Below are 23,171 nucleotides of genomic sequence, written 5' to 3'. Positions count from 1 at the left end.
GAGGGGCTGGGAAGGTGGCTCAGTGGTAGAGCGCTTGCCTTACATGCCTGAGGCCCTGGGTTCGATTCCTCAGCACCCCATAAGCAAAAAGAAAAAAGCGGGAAGTGGCACTGTGACTCAAGTGGTAGAGTGCTAGCCTTGAGCTGAAGAGCTGAGGGACAGCGCCCAGGCCCAGAGTTCAGGCCCCACGACCGGACCCAAAAAAAAAAAAAGGTTATGGCTGAGAGTTGATATGTAGGTGGAGATGGATTGAAATGCTGGAAGGAGGGAGGAAGAGCTAGATTCCTTTCATGGATCCTGCACCAAATCTTATCTGTGCAAGGACATGTAGGTATGGATCGCAGAGACATTGCAAGCTCTGTGTGTGTGTGCACATGTGTGCACACGCGCTCGTGTACACACGCGTGCATCCACATATGATGCTACTGGGGCTTGAACTCAGGGCCTGGATATTATCCCTTAGCAATATGACTCAGGGCTGGTAATCTACCACTTGAGCTACAACTCCACTTCCTGATTTTTGGTGGTTAATTGGGGATAAGTCTCAGGGGCTTTCCTGCCCAGGGATCCTCTATACCTCACTCTTTTGAGTAGCTAGTATTACAGATGTGAACCACCAAACCTGGCTTATTTTTGTGCTTTTTGGTTGACAGCCCAAGGTAACTCATAAACAATTCTGGTTTCCAGTGTTTGAGAGTTGAGTTGCAAAACCAGGAAGAGATAAGACAGAAAAATATCTTTTGTAACTAAAAACACCAGTTAAGCTGGGTAAGGTGGCACACTCCCATAATCCTAGCACTCTAGACAAGAAGATGGCAAATTTGAGACCAGCCTGGGTTATACAGTGACATTGTGATTCCAAAAATCCCCCTCTCCCCCAAAAAAGCAACATCATCAAAATACTGTCTGTTATTTGCTGGTGGCTCATGCCTATAATCCTAGCTACTCAAGAGGCTGAGATCTGAGGATCACAGTTTGAAGCCAGCCTAAGCAGGAAAGTCTGAGACTCTTATATACAATTAACTACCAAAAATCAGGAAGTAGAGCTGTGGCTCAAGTGGTAGAGTACCAGCCTTGAGTATAATTGCTTAGGGATAGTGCTGAGATTGTGAGTTTAAGCCTTAGGACTCACACACACGCATAACTGGTAAGCTTGTACTCAGTTTTACTACATCTCAAACATATACTTTGCCCTCACATTTGCTAGAAACACAACTACATTTGTGGATCATATCTTTGGTCATGTGGATGAAAGCTCCACCTGGTTTCGAGGTAAAAGAGGGGGAGGTGAATGGGGCCCCACAAGATTGGCAAGATGTCTGCCTTTCAGCTGGCCAGGCCAGTGTCAATCTGTACAGGAATCTCTCTGAGATGGAATCTCATGGACTTTTCTGCTCAGGCTGGCCTTGAACTGTGATCTTCCAGCTCTCAGCCTCCTGAGTAGCTAGCATAACAATGGCATGGACCATTAGTGCCCACAAAGACTTGTGACTCAGACTCTTAGCGTTAGCTGTTGACAACCTTTTCACAGTGTGAGGTTGAAATGCCCAAAGTTAGTCCCTCAAAGGAACTAAATAGACAATTTGTGTGTATGGGATCAGAATTCACTTCATGGTAGATCTTTGTTTACCATTGGTGACTCTGATTCTCCAGCCAGGTTGTTGTAACCACTTCCCTGATCCTTGGTGCAAATCTTTGCTCTAGTATTAAAAGAAGCCACGTGCTGTAATCATATCTACTCAGGCGACTGAGATCGGAGGATCATGATTAAAAGCCAGACCAGGCAAGAAAGTCTGAAACTCTTCAGTGAACCACCAAAAAGCTGGAAGAAGAGGTGTAGCTAAAGTGGTAGAATGCCAGCCTTGAGCGGAAGGAGCTAAGTGACAACACCCAGACCCTTGAGTTCAAGCCTCAGTACTGGTACACACACACAAGTTGCAGAGGTGTAAGAGTTGATCTAGAAGCTTCTTGCTTAGGTATTGGGGTCTGATTAATGGGGTCTAGTTACTGAAGATAGAGAAGTGTGGTGTATGTGTATGTGCACATGTATGTGTGTGTATGTATGCCCAGACAGTGTCTTCTCCCAGTAAAGGACCCCTTATCTACTTTCCAGTGAGCTACCAGCTGACTTAAAGCCCCAGAGGATGCTAGGGGCTCTTCCTGGCAGTGTTAATTTTCTAACAGCTTTCTGAGTGTTCTTGCTGTCCCTAGCAAGGCCCAGCCCTCCTACCTGTCTGTAAGAAGTCATATAGTGGGGCTGGGAAGGTGGCTCAAGTGGTAGAGTGCTAGCCTTGAGCTGAAGAGCTGAGGGACAGCACCCAGGCTCAGAGTTCAGGCCCCACTGCTGACAAAAAACCAAAACAAAAAAAATGAAGTCATATAGTTTTGGGCTCACTTATCTAGTGCAGTCCTATCTAATCCTCAGTCTCTCTGTGACTAATCTAGAAATTTGACACTTCTCTTCCCCCTGTCCATGGGCTGTTCATGGCAGACTGATTCCAGAAATTGGTAGAGTAGGAGCAGGAAACAGAAATAGTTCTTAACCATGGGCTAGAATGGCTGCTTATCTGAGCTTTGGAAAAGTACATAAAGGAATTAGTTATTAATGTTCCTTTGTGAAAAGTAATCTCTACATAGGTGAGCCATGGAATTCTGCATCACTTTGAACCAGCCCTGCGTAGTACTTTCTATAAGTGGGAGAGGGAAAAGGCCATCATTTTAGCCCTATGATATTAAATTAGATTCACGATGAGGATTGGGGGGGGGGCGGGGGGGGAGGAGGAAGAAGATGGGGCAGGGTGAGCGGGCAGATGGACGGTGGTACTGAGGCTTGAACTCAAGTCCTGTCCCTTAGCTTTTTCTGCTCAAGGCTAAGACTCTACCACTTGAGCCAACTCTCCAATTCTGACTTTTCACTGGTTCATTAAAGATACGAGTCTAGGAAGTGGAGCTGTGGCTCAGACTGGTAGAATACTAGCCTTGAGCAAAAGTTCAGGGACATTGCCCAGGCCCTGAGTTCAAGCCCCACAATTGACAAAGATAAAAGTCTCACAGACTTTTCTGCCCAGGCTGGCTTTGAATCTTGAGCCTCAGATCTCAGCCTCCTGAGTAGCTAGGATTATAGGCATGAACCATCAGCACCCAGCCATAACTCATTTCTGAACCTACAGAGCCTCTGAGAAGATTGAGGTGCTGATAACCCACCTCTTTTCTTCACCTTGGGTCCTGGTTTGGCCAGGTGTGGATGGAACTGAGCTGGCAGTGAGGCAGCTAGAGGGAAAGGGCAATCTCTGTGTGAACTGCTGTCTGCTGTAGCCACACCACTCCTAGGGAGTGACCCCAGTGGGCAGGGCCTCCAGATAAGCTTCACCAAAGAATGTGGCCCTAACTTCCACTTATCTGGGGGAAGGGAGAACATTAGGTTTAAAGGAAACTTTTGAGCTTGCAGCTGGTGGCTCACCCCTATAATCCTTGTAATTTATGAGGCTGAGATCTGAGGATTGAGGTTCAAAGCCAGCCCAGTCTGGAACATCCCTGAAACTCTTTATCTCCAATAAACCACCAACAATTGGGAAGTAGAGGTGTATCTCAAGTGGTAGAATTCTAGCCTTGAGCTAAAAAAATGGAGGGTCAGGGCCCAGGGCCTGAGTTCAAGCCCCAGTACCCATATAAAACAAAACAAAACAAAACACATAAGTCTGTACATACTGTGTGATTGCATTTACATGAAATGTCCAGATTATGTAAATCTATGCAGACAGAAAATAAATTTGGGGTGGGAGGAGGTTGATAAGAATGAGAAATTGATGTTTAATTTCTTTTAGGGGTAATGAAGTAATGCTTATTTTTAATTTTTTTTTTTTTTTTTTTTTTTTTTTTTTGTCGGCCGTGGGGCTTGAACTCTGGGCCTGGGCGCTGTCTCTCAGCTCTTCAGCTCAAGGCGAGTGCTCTACCACTTGAGCTACAGCGCCACTTCTGGTTTTCTAGTGGTTTATTGGAGATAAGAGTCTCACAGTCTCTCCTGCCCGGGCTGGCTTTGAACCGAGATCCTCAGATCTCAGCCTCCTGAGTAGCTAGGATTACAGGTGTGAGCCACCAGCGCCTGGCTTATTTTTAATTTTTAATTTAATTTTATTATTACATAATTGAGGTTACACCTGACTTTTTTTGGTTAGGATCTAATCTCCCAGGCTGACCTCAAATCATGATTGTCCCAATTTTATCCTTTAAAAGGAGCTTGGAGCTGGGTGCTAGTGGCTCATGCCTGCAATCCTAACTACTCAAGAGACTGAGATCTGAGGATCATGGTTCAAAGCCAGCTAGGACAGGAGTGTCCCTGAGGCTCTAATCTCCAATTAACCACCAGAAAACTGGAAGTGGTTCTGTGGTGCAAGTGGTAGAGCACTTACCCTGAGCTGAGCTGTGCTGAGCTGAAATGCTCAGGGACAGTGCCCAGACCCAGAGTTTAAGCCCTACACTAACAACAACAACAACAAAAAGAGTTTGGATTACAGGCATAAGCTCTATGCCTAAATATATATTTCTAGAGCAGGGTTACACTTTTAACCTTCTTTGAAGCTATCTGTGAACTAGCCCAGTTATTCTCCAGGAATGAAAGGCACTGGTACTAGGGCTTAAACTCAGGGCCTCACACTCTGATTTAGCTTTTTCACCAAGGGCTGGTGCTGTACCACTGGAGCCACACACAGCTTCATTTCTGTGGGTTTTTTGTTTTATTTTTTCAGTGCTTAATAGAAGATAAGAGTGTTAAGGACTTTTCTGCCCACACTTACTTTGAACTTCACTCCTCAAATCTCACCCTCCTGAATAGGTAGGATTGCAGGTGTGAGCTACCAGCACCTGGCTCATGAGTGATTCTTAATTCTCTTGATACCCTTCCATCTGCTAAGCATTTTCTCTCTTGGAATTACTTTGATTTTCTCAGAAAAGTTTTTTTTTTTTTTTGTTAGTCTTTTTTGTTTTTAGGCATTGTCATCATTTTTAGAGTGGCTGACATGTAAAAGGACATCTCTTATTTCTTTCCCTTAGGGTTGTAATCCTTTGGCACAGACTGGCCGGAGCAAGCTGCAGAATGAAAGGGCTGCTTTGAACCAACAGATCTTGAAGGCTGTGCGGATGCGGACAGGAGCCGAGAACCTTCTGAAGTAGGTGTCTCTTGACCCTACTGCTGTGGGGGAATCCTAGGCTCCCCTACTGCCTTGTGACTACCTTTTCACCATATTCCTAGACCTGGTTCTTGGTTTCAGCTTCAGGATTTCTTCTTATTTCTGGAGGCCTAGAGCTTCCTTATGTTTAAAAGATCCATGTTTTGCCTGGTACCAGTGGCTCACACCTACAGTCCTAGCTACTCAGAAGGCTGGAGTTTGAGGATCATGGTTTGAAACCAGCCCTGGGCAGGAAAGTTTGTGAGATTCTTATTTCCAGTTAACTGGATAGTACAACTGTAGCTCATGAGTTCAGAAGGTAAAGGACAGTGCCCAGGCCCGGAGTTCAAGCTCTAGTACTGGCACAGATATACAAAAAAAGGGCAGATAACCAGGCACTGGTGGCTCATGCCTGTAATCCTAGCTACTCAAGAGGCTGAGATCTGAGGATCTCTGGTCAAGCTAGTTTGGGCAGGAAAGTCCATGAGATTCTTATCTCCAATTAACCACAAGAAAACAAAGTGACACTGTGGCTCAAGTGGTAGAGCACTCACCTTGAGCTGAAGAGCTCAGGGACAGCTCCCAGGCCCAGAGTTCAAGCCCCAGGACAAAAAAAAAAAAAGCGGGGGGGGGGGGGGGGGAATATTTTGCTCATTCTGTGTATTTGGCAGATGGTAGAATTAGCAATTTTGATTCAAATCCATTTATGATCTTGGTATTTGTTTTTCCTGCTTTCTATGGGACTTGTGTTTTTCCACTGCCTAGAGCTGTGCCTGATATGGAGTCACTGGTAAAATTCATGTTAGTTAAAGAAGGAAGAGAAGGCTGAAAAGAGAGGAATAGGGACATTTCTGGTACCAGTGTCCACCTTTGTAATAAGCCAGGGGCATGGTGATGTATACCTGTAGTCCCAGCTGTTTAGGAGGCTGAGATTGTAAAATACTTGAGCCCAGGAATTCAAGACCAGCCTGAAGCTGGAAGCTGGTGGCTTACACCTAGCAAATAGGAGTCTGAGATCTGAGGATCCAGGTTTGAAGCCAGTCAAGGCAGGGAAGTCTGTGAGACTCTTATCTCCAATTTACAATAAAAAAGCCAGAAGTTAGAGGTATGTATGGCTCAAGTGCCAGCCTTGAGGGGGAAAAAAATCTAGGGAACAGAATCCAGGCCCCAGTACTGGCATAAAACAACAACAACAAAACCCAGCTTAGACAACCCAACTACTCTGTGTCTCAAATAAAAAGAAGGAACAAAAGGAAAGTAATCAATGTGGTTCAGGACAGCCTGTGCTCTGGAATACTCAGTAGCCTGATGATAAAATAGTTATCAATTGCACAGCTCCATCGATAAACCTTGGCTCCTTCTGGGCAGCTGTCATCTCCTCCATACCCTAAAATCAACTAACTATAACTGGGTCAGCTCTCTGTTCTTTCTGGAGAGTGTGGAGTTTCTTCTGCAAAATTTATCCGTGTGTGTGTGTGCGCGCGTGCGTGTGCGCGTGTGCGCGCACACACAAGCGGTGCTTGCCATTGGGTCCTGCATTCAAGGCCTCATACTCATGCCTGGCTTTTTTGTTCAAGGCTAGAGCACTAACCACTTAAGCCCTAGCTCTACTTCTATCTTTGTTAGTTCATTAGAGAGATAAGATTTTCTGAGTTTTCTGTCCTAGCTGGCTTCAACCCTTGATCCTCAAATCTCAGTCTCCTGACTAGCTTTGATTACAGGCATGAGCTACTGAGTTTTGAGTGATATTTTTATTTTTTTATTTATTTAGTCAGTTGTGGCACTTGAACTCAGGGCCTGGGCACTGCCTCTGAGTTCTTTTTGCCCAAGGCTAGCTCTCTATCACTTTGAAACACAGCTCCACCTCCATTTTTTTTTAAATTGGGTACACAAATTTCTTTTCCTCACTTTTATGGTGAAATGCTACAGAGAATAATATAAGCAATCTTTCTTTTGCTCAAGAATAACAGTGCTATAAAAAAAAATTAAAAGGAATCTGTTAGGGTGTGGAGATGTGGCTCAAGTAGAGAGTATACCACCCAGGCTGGCTTTGAACTACAATATTCAGATGGCAACCTTCTAAATAGCTAGGATGACAGGCATGAGCCTTAGGTATCCAGGTAGACTTTTTCTTGAAGTTCTAGGAATTCTTGACCCAAGGGCTTTGTGCATGCTAGACAAATACCTCACACTAAGCCACACCCTAACTTTAATACAGAAGTAAACAAACTGGGTAACTGTAGGAAGTGATTTTTTTCATAAAAGTGCTGTTGACGAAACTGATAGGGTAGTTCCTGATGACTTGGTCTTACAGACCTGAGTAGGCAGGAAGGCATAGGTACTGGAGCTTGTTCTTAGCTCTGTATTCCCCCCCCCCCCCCCCCACCCCCCCCCCCCCAGTACTCTACCCCAGGAGCCAAAGCTCCACTTATGACTTTTTACTAGTTCATTAAAGATAAGAGTCTCACAAGACTTTCATTCCCTTGGGCTGGCTTGGAACTGTTTTTTCTCAGATCTCAGCCTCCTGGATAGCTAGGATTACTGGGGTGATCCACTGGAGCCTGGCTGGCTATTTTTCTTGCAGGATCTGAAGTTTGTTGAACTACTTATATAGATAAAGGACCATGTGTTAGCCTCCAGGGTAATACACTGGCCTTTACTGGGCTTGTTCTTGGGGAAACAATCATTGTTTATTTTGCCTTAGTCCACAAGTAGGCTTGAGGCACTTTGGACATTTGTAAGACTTGTAAGCTTTCAAGTAGTGGGTGGGCCTGGAGAAGGAAGAATGTATGAGAGGCTTTGCTGGTGATATACTTTGTTTATGTGAGCCTTTGAGCTTCCTGGCAGCCTTAGGAAAAGGGAAAATTGATCTGGAGCACCTTTCATACCGATAGTTGAAGGAAACGTACCCTAAGACTTGGTGAACCTGTTCCCATATACCCAGAAGGCTGAGACATTTTTTTCTTCCCTGAATTCTTGTGGGATAAGATCTACTGGTAAATCATTCCTTTTTCTTTTTTTTTTCTTTTTGTCAGTAACACCTTTGTTGCACAGGTTTTACAAGCGGTAGATTGGGACCCATTTTGTGTTATGAAATCAATTCACTATGTTGCTGTGGTATAATCCAAACGTAAATATTTGGTCTTTGTTTCCTGAGTTCCTGGTCCAAGCCTCCTTAAAACTCTTGTGATAAGAGTTATCTCCAATCTACTGAGACTGTGTCTTGTTGGGGAGACCTTAAGGCTAAGGACTGATTCCTCAGAAGGACTCAGCCAGGATGTAGAGGGGTTTTCACAATCTGTTCCCCCTCCATCCTCCTTTCCAGAAGTGGGAGGGGCCTAGAGATTGAGGTCAACCACTAGTGGCCAGTAACTTTAACCATCTCGTATATCTAGGGAACGAAAGCTCCATAAAAAGCCCTAGATGACAGGGTATAGGAGTTTCTGGGCTGGGGAACATACTGGGGGTACAGGGAAGTTGGCCTGCCTGGAGAGGCCATAGGGAGGAAAGCTCTGTACACCTGTCTGCCTCTGATAGCATGCTCTGGGTATCACTTCCATTAGTCTGTCCTGGGGCTTGAATTCAGGGCTTGAGCTCTGTGAGGTTTTTTCCCTCAAGGCTGGTGTTCTACCACGTTAAGCCACAGCTCTGCTTCCATGGTGTTTCCTGCCCCAGCTGGCTTTGAACAATGATCCTCAGATTTCAGCTTCTTGAGTAGCTAGGATTATAGAGTCGTGAGCCACTGGTGCCCTCCTCGTTGGTCTATTCTTGGATTGAACATTTCCCCTGATCAAGAACTTAGATGAAAAGTTTCCCTCACTTCTGTGAGTCTTGCCTAGTGCTTTATCTAGTTGGTCAGTCAGAGTCTAGATGGCCCCCTTCTCTGGGACTTGTGATTGGTGCCTGAAGTGGGGACAGGACAGTTGTATTAGGACAAAGCCTTTAACTGATGGGTTAACAGAGAGTTGGGAGTCCGAATTGGATGAAGTTATTGGAAACTCAATTGCTGCTGGGAATCAGGAATAGGAGCTCTGGAAACATCAGAAAGAAAGAAAGAGGGAGGGGAGGAGGGAGGGGAAGGATGGAAGAAGAGAGAGAGAGAGAGAGAGAGAGAAGACCTGGCTATCTAGACACTGGTGACTCATGGCTGTCATCCTAGGTACTCCAGAGGCTGAAATCTGAGACAAGCCTGGGGTAGGAAAGGCTGAAACTCTCTTTATATCCAAGTAACCACCAAAATGCCAGAAATGGAGCTACGGCTCAAGTGGTAGAACACTAACTTTGATTGAAAAAGTTAAGGGTCAATGACCAGGCCCTGAGTTCAGGCCCCAGTACTGGCACAAGAAAAGAAAAGAAAAAGGACAATTTAGAGTAGAATAGAGTATGTTGGAGTGCATGTGTCCCTCTAGCTTTTGGGAGGCCTTTATTTTTTAGGGATGAGTGTATGTGCACATGGGCTGCATGGGGATATAAAATGTACTAATTAGCCAAGCACTGGTTGCCTGTACTGTAATCCTAGCTTCTCAGAAGGCTGAGATCTGAGGATCATGGTTAAAAGCCAGCCTGGGCAGGAAAGTCCATGAGACTTTTATCTCTAATAAACTTCTTTTAAAAAGCAGAAAGTGGGCACACTGGCTGTACTGGACATTGATGAAAGTGAACCAAGGAATTCATGGGCAGAGACAGGAGGGAAAGAATGAGAGAGAATGGGGACACAGATGATAGTAAGCAAAAGGAAAGAAATGTACTTATTACCTGAGGTATGTAAAGGTAACCTGCTGTATATCACCTCTAAAACAACAATAAATAATTTTTTTAAAATCTGGAAGTAGAGCAGTGGCTCAATTGGTAGAGTGCTAGACTTGAGCACAAAAGCTCAGGGACAGCCAGGCGCTGGTGGCTCACGCCTGTAATCCTAGCTACTCAGGAGGCTGAGATCTGAGGATCACGGCTCAAAGTCAGCCTGGGCAGGAAAGACTGTGAGACTCCTATCGCCAATAAACCACCAGAAAACCGGAAGTGATGCTGTAGCTCAAGTGGTAGAGCGCTCGCCTTGAGCAGAAAAGCTAAGGGACAGCGCCCAGGCCCAGAGTTCAAGCCCCACAACCGACCGACAAAAAAAAAAAAAGCTCAGGGACAGTGCCAGACTCTGAGTTCAAGTTCCAGGACTCCCCCTCCCCCCCTCTCCACATTGTACTAATGATTATAAGTCCTCTAAAACAACAACAACAAAAAACAAATCCAAACTCTGCAGAACAATGGTCACCAAGGCAAGTTTCCTCAACCTCATTGCCTGGTTAGAGTCTAAGCATTCAGGTATGGAAACTCTCTGAGCAGTTAGAGAAGGAACCCAGTGTCCCATACCTGTCTGGGTGTAGGAAGATGGCCAGCACCCTGCTCTCTGGATGTATGGGTGCAAATGAGCAGCAGGTTTTTATGCAGCAATGAAGGAACAATGTAGACAGACAGTCTTTGTAAGCGAAGGCCCAGCTTGTGGTAGAAAAGCTTTGTATTTCCTCAGTCAGATAACAATGATTCTGGTTTATAAGTATGTGCAGGACCCTGCTGACTCAGTGCCTGGTCTTCCTATTGTTACTTTGGTGGTGATTTGTAATCTGTAAGTTGAAGGACCCATCTGCAAAGTCTTTTGAGTTGCTGTTGAAAGTAGGTCCTTTGTTCTTTTTTTATTTTTATTTATTTTATTTATTATTTTTTTTGGTCGGTTGTGGGGCTTGAACTCTGGGTTTGGGCGCTGTCCCCGAGTGCTTCAGCTCAAGGCGAGCGCTCTGCTGCTTGAGCCACAGCGCCACTTCCAGTTTGCTAGTGGTTTTTTATTGGAGATAAGAGTCTCACAGACTTTTCTGCCTGGACTGGCTTTGAACCTCGATCCTCAGATCTCAGCCTCCTGAGTAGCTAGGATTATAGGCATGAGCCATTGGCGCCCAGCTGGTCCTTTGTTCTTATACTGCATACTCTTCTATACAGTGTTTTAGTGGTTAGTGGACTTTTCAGTTATTTGTGCTGTATGTGTGTGTATGTGTAAGTGCATGTGTGCATACACATGTGTATGTGCACTGGTACTGGGACTTGAACTCGGGGCCTGGACACTGTTGCTTAGCTTTTTGCTCAAGGCTGGCACTTTACCACTTAAACCACAGCTTCACTTCCAGCTTGTTGAGCGGCTTCTCTGAGCACCTGTAATATTCATCTGTCTTTGGCCTACTGAACCTCCCTGAAGGGATTGGGTTAATGTCTGTTCATCTAGGTTGCTTGACAGTGCTCCTCTCCCTCTTCTCTTTGAACAGAGTAGCCACAAACCAAAAGGTACGAGAACAGGTGCGCCTGGAGCTCAGCTTTGTCAACTCAGACCTGCAGATGTTGAAGGAGGAGCTGGAGGGACTCAACATCTCAGTGGGCGTGTACCAAAACTCAGAGTGAGTATGCCACACCCTTCCCAATGGATGTTCTTTAAGCCAGAAGTTGCCTGCATCCCAAATCTTGTGGTCCCAAGGGAGCCAGTAGCCCCCACTCTGGGCAGGGAGAGAATACTCAGTTTTCACCCATCAGAGAATGAACCAAGTGCTAGGGTATATAGGGTTGGATTTGTGGAGTTTATAGGGAGAAAACTAGAGTGTTGGCCAGACAGCCACACAGCAGAACTGTGTGTCTGGATCCAGGCAAGGTAATGGCATCTGTTACTTGGACTGAGGTATTGTCTCATCTGTGAGGATACCCTAGAAAGTGCTCTGTGAACAGTTTGTGAGGTCAGATCTGCCCCATGGGGCTCAGTTGCCCTGCCTTCTCCCCTCTTAGCCTCGCTCTAAGCCCAAAGCCTGGTTCTGGATCTTTCTATTGAGAGAATGCCCAAGAGCCTGTGCTCACATCTGTCATCCTAGCTACTCAGGAGGCTTAGACCTGAATATGGTTTGAACCCAGCCTGGGCAAGAAAATGTATGAGACTCTCATCTCTAATGAAACCCCCCCCCAAAAAAAAATGGGAGTGGAGGTATGGCTAAAATGGTAGAGCACCAACCTTGAGCAAAATAGCTAAGGGACAATGTCCAGGCCCTAAGTTCAAGCCCTTGTAATTGGTTCCCCCTTCCCTTCCAAAATGTACAAGATCAGCTTTTCAGCTCAAGGTGAGTGCTCTACCACTTGAGCCACAGTACCACTTCTGATTTTCTTTTTCTTTCTTTTTTTGGGGGGGTTTGGTCGTGGGACCTGAACTCTGGGCCTGGGCGCTGTCCCTCAGCTCTTCAGCTCAAGGCTAGTACTCTACCACTTGAGCCACAGCGCCACTTCCGGCTTTTTTCTTTTTGCTTATGTGGTGCTGAGGAATCGAACCCAGGGCCTCAGGCATGCAAGGCAAGCGCTCTACCACTGAGCCACCTTCCCAGCCCCCCACTTCTGATTTTCTAAGTGGTTTATTGGAAATAAGAGTCTCACAGACTTTTCTTCCTGGGCTGGCTTTGAACTGTGATCCTCAGATCTCAGCTCCCTAAGTAGCTAGGATTACAGGCATGAGCCACCAGCACCAGCTCTTGAATGGGAATCTTTTATGTCTAAGGTTAGACCTGTCTAGGTTCCTTGAGACCCCCACAGAGACACTTCAGAAGTGTCTCCATGCAATATAGAGAAATGAATATCTTGATTCCAAAGTGCTCCTTGGGAGGAATATTGAGATGTGAACTACAGAAAAGCTCAGAAAGTCATAGCCAGGCACCTGTGGCTCATGCCTATAATCTTAGCTATTCAAGAGACTGAGATCTCAGGATCACAGTTCAAAGCTAGCAGGAAAGTCCAAAGTCTGAGAGACTCTTATCTCTAATTAACTACCAAAAAAGCTGTAAGGAAATAGAGCTGTGGCTCAAGTGGTAGAACACCAGTCTTGAACAAAAAAGCTAAGAGGGTGTACCCAGGGTCCTGAATTGAAGCTCCAGTACTAGCGTGTGTGTACGTGCATGTGTAGGCGCGCACACACACACACAAATTTATTAATAAGTTGAAAAAAAATAAGAAAGTAAGTCTCCTGCCAAAGGGGGGACCAAGGAGAACTAACCAACAAATCCCAAGAAAGAACTTATCTAGTTTATCTAGTTTTTGTGTGGGGTAAGTAAAACTTCTCCAACACGGGTAGGCCCTCAAGGAAACTCAGACAGAAAATAGTTTCCTGGATTAACAGAGGGAGGACCTTTAGGAATTTTTTGAGTCGCTTTGGAATGTACATTTCCTGACCCTAACCTTTCACATGACACCTGGGGTGGTGGTGTAAGCTGAAGTCAAACATCTGTGCCCCAAGCCAGGCCTCTGGCTCCTTTCTTTGTGTTACCTCTGTCCAGCAGTTCCAACACCCTTATCAGACCAACAGCAAATGGCAGAAATTTCCATCTCTGCTCTGGTGTTCAATGTCAGTATTGTGACGAGTGCTGGTGGCTCATGCTTGTCATCCTAGCTACTTAGGAGTCTGAGATATGTGGATCACGGTTCAAAGCCATCCTAGGCAAGAAAATCTGTGAGACTCTCTACTTCTAATGAACCACCAAAAAGCTGGAAGTGGAGGTGTGGTTTAAGTGTTACAGTATCAGCTTTAAGTGAAAAAGCTAAGGGACAGTGCTCGGGCCCCGAGTTTATGTCCCAGTACTGATGCATACATGCCCGCGCGCGCGCACGCACACACACACACACACACACACACACACATTCCACTGCTCGAGTCCATCCAAATTCCTGCAGCAGGTAAACCAGTGCCAAGTTCACATAAGAGCAGGGTGACCCTGTGGCCCTAGGCCATATCATGGGTCACTGGAAAGAGGGAAGGAAATTAGGAATAGATTATAAAGGACACCTGACATATCTCTTCACTTTTCATTTCAAGTTGTTGGTTATTTTTGTTGTGTTAATACTGGAGCTCGAACTCAGGGCCTGGGTGCTATCCTTTAGCTTTTCTGCTCAAGGTTTGTGATCTAGCACTTTAGCCACGATTAATCGAAGGTTAAGAGTTCCAGACTTTTCTGCCCGGCTGGCTTCCAGCTGTGACCCTCAAATCTTAGCTTCCTGAGTAGCTAGGAAGTCACTGGCCACTGGCTTCTAGTAGTTCTGATGTTTTGGGTTTTTTTTTTTTTTTGCATGTGTGCCAATTTGGGGCCTTGAACTCAGAGCCTATGCACACTTTTCCAGTTTTAGGGTGGTTAATTGGAGATAAAAGTTTCTTATTAACTTTCCTGCCTGGCTGGCTTTGAACAGTGATCCTCAGATCTCAACCTTCTAAGTAACTAGGATTATGTGTGACCCACCAGTACCCAGCTATACTACAGATCTTATATGTCTACACAATAGGCAGAGAAGAAATGATCTTCACTGGGCATGTAAGAAAAGGTAGGGATCTCAGATCACAGAGAGAGTCATGTTTGTGCCACACTGGGGTGGAATGCCTGGTGTTGGAGTCTTCAAGATAGTCATGGGAAGAACAGACCATATATCCAGCCATTAGGGCACTGGGCCCAGAAGAGCCAGGTCTGGCTGATCCTTATCTCCTTCCACCAGGGCCAGCCTTCTGGTGTGGGGGCCAGGGGACATTGAGTCAGCCACACACCTAGACTGGGTCCCACTAGCTTTCAGCACAACTTTGCCATGGTGGTAGTTTCAGCTTACGTCCATTGTCCACCTACCTTGCCTGGCATTCCTGAACTCCTCTCTGGGCTGGGCTGAGCAGCCCATGAGGTCTCCTGTTACAGGTTAGGCCCCTGGATTCCTATTTGTAAAAGCCTAAGCACAGGTTTACTTCCTGCCAGCCCTGTCCTAGGAATGTAGGTAGGGCCAGTATGAGGTGACCCAGAGGTCCTGGCTGCAGGAGGGGGTGGCGCAGTGGTTTCTGGAGTCTGAACCTGTGTTGGGAGCAAGCCATATTTAGGTATCAGATGGGGGCCCCTGACCTTGAGGAATTCACTGACTTTGTCCCAAAAGAAGAGACAACCCCTCCCTCCCCCAGAGGGCGGGAGGTGATGAAGGCTACTTAGGAGGGAAGGAAAGAGAGAATGGGAAGGGTTAGGGACCAGGAGGGGCCCAGTGAAGCAGGGTGAGCTTAGTGGAGCAGAGTGAGTGCAGTTGGTACAGTAAACAGGTCTGTTGAAAGAGAGGTCAAAATTGGACTGGTAAATCAGAGTTGAGGAGGTGGTTGGTGATTGTCTTAGAAAAGGAAAATCATTAGCCAGGTGCCAGTGATATGTCTGTCATCCTAGCTACTCAGGAGGCTGAGATCTGAGGATCATAGTTTGAAGCCAACCCAGACAGGAAAGTCCATGAGACTTTTATCTCCAATGAACCAGCAAAAAGGCAAAATGAAGTTGTGGCTCAAATATTAGAGCTCCAACCTTGAGTGAAAAAACTAAGGGACAGCATGCAGACCCTGAGTTCAAGCCCCAATACTGGCACAGAAAAACAAACACACACTCACACACACACAAAACAACAACAGGAAAGGAAAGGAAAGGTCAGAATTATCTTTATGGGGGTTCGAGTTGTGGTTTAATACCAGCCAATGAGCAAAATGTCAGGTACTAAATTAGAGTCCCAATCTCAGACCAAAAAAAAAACCCCCAAAAAAACAAACCAACAAAAAACAACAGTGGAGGGGCTGGGAAGGTGGCTCAGTGGTAGAGCACTTGCCTTGCATGCCTGAGGCCCTGGGTTCTATTCCTCAGCTCCACATAAGCAAAAAGAAAAAAGCCGCAAGTGGCACTGTGGCTCAAGTGATAGAGCGCTAGCCTTGAGCTGAAGAGCTGAGGGACAGCGCCCAGGCCCAAAGTTCAGGCCCCACGACCAGACCCCCCCCCAAAAAAAAAACATTGGAAGAAAAGACTTGTCTTTATGGAGCATGAACTATCAGCCAGGTGTATGCTGGACTGACTTGGGAGTTGGGGGGCATTGTTGGGGTACAGGGGTTCTATACCTTGTGTGTTTATTCCTTGTAGGGAGGCATTTACCATCCCCTTGATTCCTCTTGGCCTGAAGGAAACCAAAGATGTGGACTTCTCAGGTGTTCTCAAGGTAAATCTCAAAGGAGCGGGCCCTAGACTCAGTGTTTAAAATATGGATAGAGGGTTGGGGATGTGGCTTACTGGTAGAGTGCTTGCCTAGCATGCATAAAGCCCTGGGTTGATTCCACAGTACCACATAAATAGAAGTGGCACTGTGGCTCAAGTGATCCAGTACTTGCCTTGAGCAAAAGAAGCTCAGGGACAATGCCTGGGCCCTGAGTTCAAATTCAAGGACTGGCCAAAAAAAAGGAAATAGATTGTTGGACTAGGCACAGTGGCTTATACCTATAACCCTAAGTACTCAAGAGGCAGAGTTTGGGAGGATCATAATTAGAAGCCAGTTGGTACAAAAAGTATTGAAACCCCATTTCAACAAATAGCTGGACATGTATCATACCAGCTATATGGGAAGAATAACTAGAACGTTTGTAGTTCATCTCAGCCCAGGCATAAACATAAAACCCTATCCTTAAAGTGACTAAAAAGGGGTGGTTATGTTGCTGAAGTGGTATAGGGTCTTTCTAGCATGTGTGAGGCCCCAAGTTCAAATTCAAGTACACCAAAATAAGGTAAATTGTGTATTCTTTGCAAGGCCTTAGGCTCAGTGGTACTGAGCCCTCTCTGTCAGCTGTGTGGAGAACCTGGGATTCATCCTCTCATTTCCTTGCTCTCCTGAGTAGTTTTTCAAACTCCTCTTACACGCCTAAAGAAAGTGGATTATACACTGTTTTACTTTAATCACTTATTCAGAGACAGAGTCTGAGCTGGCCTTTTACTCTTGATCTTCCTGCTTCAGCCTCCCGGTTGCTTATAAGGATTACAGCATGCACATGTACCACCGTGCTTAGGCAGTATCATTCTTCTTTTTTTTTTTTTAAATTTTTTTGTCAGACGTAGGGCTTGAACTCTGGGCCTCCGCACTGTCTCTCAGCTCACCCTACCACTTGAGCCACAGCACCACTTCCATTTTTTGTTTTTTGCTTATGTGGAACTGAGGAATCGAACCCAGGGCCTCATGCATGCGAGGCACGCACTCTACCACTGAGCCAACAGCCCAGCCCCAAGTATCATTATTCTTTTTGTTTTGTTTTGTTTTTGTTTTTGTTTTTGGGTCCAGTTGTGGGGCCTGAATTCTGGGCCTGGGTGCTGTCCCACAGCTCTTCAGCTCAAGGCTAGCACTCTACTACTTGAGCCACAGCACCACTTCCGGCTTTTTTTCTTTTTGCTTATGTGGTGCTGAGGAATCGAACCCAGGGCCTCAGGCATGCAAGGCAAGCGCTCTACCACTGAGCCACCTTCCCAGCCCAAGTATCATTATTCTTATATGGTATAATCAATTAAGGCTGTGTGTGCATGCATGCACACACACGTACCAGTACTGGGGCTTGAACTCAGGACCTTTTGCTCTTCCTTAGCTTTTTTCACTCAAAGCTGGAGTTCTACCACTTGAGCCATACCTCTACTTCTGGCTTTTTGGTGGGTAGTTGGAGATAAAGAGTCTCATGGACTTTTTCCTGTCCAGGCTGGTCTCCAACTTTGATCTTCAAATCCCACCTTCCTGAGTAGCTAGGATGACAGCTGAGAAGTGCCAGCACCCAGATAAGAATTCTGTTTTTTCTGTTCAAATCCTGCTCATCTTCTTTTACTTGAGAAAAGAAAATCAGTTATATGGCATTTTGACTGCTACAAAAAAAAATCTCACTTTTTGTAAGAGGTGGTTAATACTTTGAACACATCAATTACTGACCTTTGTTCTCAAACAGAGACTGAGTTTCTGGACAGTATAACACCCTTTGCCCTGGGCCTTTTTGACCGATGCTTTTTTGAAATCCAGGTCTGGCTCCTTGTGAGTTGGGTTTATGTTGCAGCTAGAGAAGCACAGTTGATGATATTCCAAGACTCAAGATGTTGAAAAAGTCCTATTTTCTGGGTAGAAAACAGGAGATAAGCAATGGCCAGCAGCCAGCTTCTTACTGGCCACTTAAACTTCTATTTTACTTCATTTTATTGTTCTACCACTTGAGCTACAGCTCCACTTCCAGATTTTGCTGATTAATTGTAGATAAATAGTCTTTCATACTTTCCTGCCTAGGTTGGTTTTAAACTGAGATACTATGGAAGTGGAGATGTGGCTCAAGTGGTAGAGCACCAGCTTTCGAGTGGAAAAGCTAAAGGACATCATTCAGACCCTGAATTCAAGCCCCAGTCCTAGTACCAATAAATGGATGAATGAATGAATAATAAATAAGTATCAAAAGCAAAAAGAAAGAGTGATTAGAGTATGGTAAGATCCCCTGCCTAGCCAGCACAAGGCTCCGAGTTGAAACCCAATACTGAGGGTCTGCGGGTGGGAGTCAAGTCATAGAATGTTTTATGGCATATGCAAATGATTGAGTTCCATTTCCAAGTTAAAAAAAATTGCACACCCAAATTACATTTCATCCACATCTGTTGTATAAATTTAGTGTATTGTGTGTAATGTGTTTGTGTACACAAAAACAAAAAGTTTGTGAAGAGAATGCTCACACACTGATGGAAAATGCAGGGGAGACTGCAGTTCAAGACCAGCCTGGACTATATAGTGAGATCTAGTCACAGAGAGAGAAGAGAGAGACAGACAGAGGCAGAGACAGACAGGGAAAGAGAGAATACTTCAAGCCTTGTAGGAAAATACATTTGGAACAATTTATCTTGTCATCATTTGTGCAACCAGTGAGAGCTCTCTCTTTGTAACACTTTCTAGGCCTCTCATATTACTCTCATTTGTTTTCCTTTAACTTGACTCTTAGGTCGAACATCCCTAATCTGAAAATCAGAAATGCTTTGAATTCCATGACTTTTTGAGTACTGATGAGATACAAGTAGAAAATTTGACACATTGAAACTTTTGATTCATGTGCAATTTTTCCTTTCCTTTCCCTTTCCCTCCCTCCCTCCCTCCTTCCCTTCCTTCCTTCCTTCCTTCCTTTCTTCCTTCCTTCCTTCCTTCCTTCCTTCTTTCCTTCTCTTTCTCTCCCTCTCTTCCTCCCTTCCTCCTTTCCTCTTTTCCTCTCTTTCTCTCTCCTTCCTTCCTTCCTTCCTTTCTCTTTCTTTCTTTCTTTCTTTCTTTCTTTCTTGTCCCAATATTAAGGCTCAACTCAGGGCCTGGGTAGCATTCTGTCTTGGCTTTTTCATTCAAGGCTAACACTCTACCACTTGAGCCACAGCTCACTTCCAGCTTTTTGGTGGTAAATTGGAAATAAGAGTTTTATGGACTTCCTTGCCTAGGCTGACTTTGAACTGCAATCCTCAGATCTCAGCCTCTTGCTTAGGATGACAAGCGTGAGCCATCAGCACCCTCAGCTTTATTTATTTATTTATTTTTATTTTGGCCCTGGGTGTGGAACCTAGGCCCTTAGACCAAGCATGAGCTTTGCCATTGGTCTGCATCCCAGCCTCTTGAATCACATCTTGTCTAATTTTTCTTACAGGATTTTATCCTGGAACATTATAGTGAAGATAGCTATTTGTATGAAGATGAAATTGCTGATCTGATGGATCTGAGGCAGGTAAGTTTCATGTGAAGACAAGTAGAGAAGACTGGGTACTGGGTACTGAGTCTTCACCTTCCTTGTGGCCTTAGAGAATGAAGGGAGATTGGAGGTAATGGACAGGGAGTCATTATTCCATAGCCAGGAGTTGGTGGTACTTACCTGTAATCCCAGCTACTCAGGTGGCTAAGACCTGAGATTCACGGTTCAAAGTCAGTCCAAGCAGGAAAAAATCCTGAGATGTTTATCTCTAGTTAACCACCAAAAAGCTGGAAGTAGAGCTGTGGCTCTAGTTGTAGAGTGCCAGCCTTAAGTAGAAAAGCTAAGGGAGAGCACCTAGGCCCTGAGTTTAAGCCCCAGTACCAGCAAATCAATCATTCAATCAATCACTATTTTATATCTTATACAAGAAAACCATAGGCTAGGTGTTGGTGGCTCATACCTGAAATTCTAGCTACTCAGGAGGCTAAGATCTGAGGATCCTGGTTCAGAGCCAGCCTGGGCAAGAAAGTCCATGAGATGCTTATCTCTAATTAAGTACCCCAAAATCAGAAGTGGAGCTATGGCTCAAAGTGGTAAAGCCTTGAGCAAAAAAACTCAAGGACAGGGCTGGGAAGGTGGCTTAGTAGTAGAGTGCTTGCCTTGGATGCATGAGGCCCTGGGGTCGATTCCTCAACACCACATAAGCAGAAAAAGCCGGAAGTGGCATTGTGGCTCAAGTGGTAGAGTGTTAGCCTTGAGCTAAAGAGCTGAGGGCAGCACCCAGGCCCAGGGTTCAGGGCTCCCCCCCTCCCCCCCCCCCCCAAACTCAAGGACAGTCTCCAGGCCCCACAACAGACCAAAAGACAAGACCAAAAAAAAAAAGAAAAACATAGGAGAGTCCTTCTAGTGTTGGGTCTGGGGCTGGATCCCAAGATCTCTGACTTCACCCCAGTCCCTTTGTACCTTTCCTAGGGTTCATGATGCTGATATTGGGTACCACACATTACAGAAATACCATCTGTTTGTGTGCATATACAGGCCATGGGTTCCATGTTTTGTTCACACTACTGTCTTTCTTTTCCCTCTTAGGCTTGTCGGACACCCAGCCGGGATGAGGCTGGGGTTGAACTGCTAATGTCCTACTTCATCCAACTGGGCTTTGTGGAGAGCAGATTCTTCCCGCCCACCTGCCAGATGGGGCTCTTGTTTACCTGGTAAGGTGGCTGAGATCTTTCTGGGACTTTCATAGGTCCATGTTCTTAGCACCCATCTCACATAGGATCCTGCTTCTGAAGGAGCATTTAGGCAGCAGATCCAGTGGTGAAACTGGCCCTAGCTACTCAGGTGGCTAGGATTTGAGGATCTCAGTTCAAAGCCAGCCTGTGCTGGAAAGTCTCTGAGAGTCTTTTTTTTTTGTTGTTGTTGTGAGGCTTGAACTCAGGGCCTGGGCGCTGTCCCTGAACTCTTCTGCTAAGGCTAGTGCTCTACCACTTTGAGCCACAGCTCACTTCTGGTTTTCTGGTGGTAAATTTGAGATGAGAGTCTCACAGACTTTCCTGCTCAAGCAGGCTTTGGACTGCATTCCTCGGATGTATGCTGAGTAGTTGGGATTGCAGGCGTGAGCTACCGGTGTCTGGACGTTTGTGAGATTCTTATCTCCACTTAACTATCTAGAAGCTGGAGTGGAGCTGTATATCTCAGATAGTAGAGCATAAGCCTTTAGCAAAAAACCTAAGGGACAGTCCCCAGGCTCTAAGTTCAAGCCCTAATACTGGCATGCACACACACACACACACACACACACACACACACACACACACAAAGTGGTTGTACAAAGGAGTTTCAATTCAGTACATCAATATATGAGTACAAATGCATATCGATCACTGTCACACTTTCCATCCCCACCCCCATTTATCCCAATTCCACCCATCCCCTGAAGTAACCTGGTTACATTTTCACATTATACATTGAATATTATGACTGCAAGCTGGGCACTGGTGGTTCACACCTGTAATTTTAACTACTCAGGAGGCCGAGATATGAGGATCATGGTTCAAAGCCAGCCTGGGCAGGAAAGTTTGTGAGACTCTTAATCTCCAATTAGCTGCCAAAATAAGCTAGAAGTGGAGCTTTGGATCAAGTGGTAAGTGCTAGCCTTGAACACAAAGGGTCAGAAACAGTACCGGCCCTGTGTTCAATCCCCAGGACTGGCAAAAAGCCGGGAGCTGGTGGCTCATGCCTGTAATTCAAGCTACACAGGAGGCTGAGATCTGAGGATCATGGTTCAAAGCCAGCCAGGGTAGGAAAGTCCATGAGACTCTTATCTCCAAGTATTCACCAGAAAACTGGAAGTGGTGCTATGACTCTAGTGGTAGAGTGCTAGCCTTGAGCTGAAGAGCTGAGGGACAGTGCCCAGGCCCAGTGTTCAAGTCTCATGACTGACCAAAAAAAAAAAAAGCATGTTGTGACTGCATTCACTCACCCTTCTTTTTTCCATTCATCTACGTCCCTCCCCGCATTCCCCACTCAGACAAGACACATTTCAACTTCCTGGTATTCATTTTGTTAAACTATCAATTAATTGTCCAAAGGAATCTTTCAGAAGAGTCTTTCTGCCGGGTGCCAGTGGCTCATGCCTGTAATACTAGCTACTCAGGAGACTGAGATCTGAGGATCACAGTTCAAAGTCAGCCCCGGCAGGAAAGACCTTGAGATTCTTATCTCCAATAAACCACTAGAAAACTGGGAGTGGTGCTGTGGCTCAAGGGGTAGAACGCTCGCCTTGAGCTGAAGAGTGCAGGGAAAGCACTCTGGCCCAGTGTTCAAGCCCCATGACTGACAAAAAGAAAAGAAAAAGAGTCTTTCTGCTGTAGCCCAGGCTGTTTAGGAACTGAAGATCCTTTCCTAACAGCCTTTCAAGTGCTGGGATTACACTGGTACTCCACTGGACCAACTTGTGGGACAGTCTTTGTTTTTTGTTGTTTTTTGTTGTTGGGCATGGTGCTTGAACTCTGGGCCTGGGCATTGTCCCTGAGCTCTTTGGCTCCAGAGGAGTGCTGTATCACTTGAGCCATAGCCCCACTTCTGGTTTTGTGGTGGTTAATTGGAGATAAGAGTCTCAAGTAGGGGCTGGAAAGGTGGCTCAGTGATAGAGGGCTTGCCTTGCATGCCTGAGGCCTGGGTTCGATTCCTCAGCACCACATAAGCAGAAAAAGCCAGAAGTGGTGCTGTGGCTCAAGTAGTAGAGTGCTCACTTTGAGCTGAAAAGCTGAGCGACAGTGCCCAGGCCCAGAGTTCAGGCCCCATGACTGGCCAAAAAAAAAAAAAAAAAAAGGAGTCTCAGGGATTTCCTGCCTGGGCTGACTTTGAACCCAGATTCTTAGATCTCAGCCTCCTCAGGTAGGATTACAGGCATGAGCCACCAGCACCCAGCTTTGTGGGAGGGTTTTTAATCA

The 23,171-nt window shown here is 45.6% G+C and overlaps 1 protein-coding gene across 1 annotated transcript in view; it reads left to right on the top strand.

Annotated features, from left to right (window-relative positions):
• Window positions 1–23,171, top strand: part of Rhpn2 (rhophilin Rho GTPase binding protein 2) — a 50,515-nt gene that overhangs the window by 8,058 nt on the left and 19,286 nt on the right. Inside the window, exons 2-6 of the mRNA XM_042668190.1 lie at window positions 5,050–5,165; window positions 11,471–11,599; window positions 16,136–16,211; window positions 19,672–19,749; window positions 20,803–20,927. Of these exons, the coding sequence (XP_042524124.1) occupies window positions 5,050–5,165; window positions 11,471–11,599; window positions 16,136–16,211; window positions 19,672–19,749; window positions 20,803–20,927 (524 nt within the window). The remainder of the gene's footprint in view (window positions 1–5,049; window positions 5,166–11,470; window positions 11,600–16,135; window positions 16,212–19,671; window positions 19,750–20,802; window positions 20,928–23,171) is intronic.

This window comes from Dipodomys spectabilis, unplaced genomic scaffold (assembly GCF_019054845.1).
Source record: "Dipodomys spectabilis isolate Male_0828 unplaced genomic scaffold, ASM1905484v1 ptg000422l, whole genome shotgun sequence".
NCBI classification, from domain to species: domain Eukaryota; kingdom Metazoa; phylum Chordata; class Mammalia; order Rodentia; family Heteromyidae; genus Dipodomys; species Dipodomys spectabilis.
This window is presented reverse-complemented; position numbering and strand designations above follow the sequence as displayed.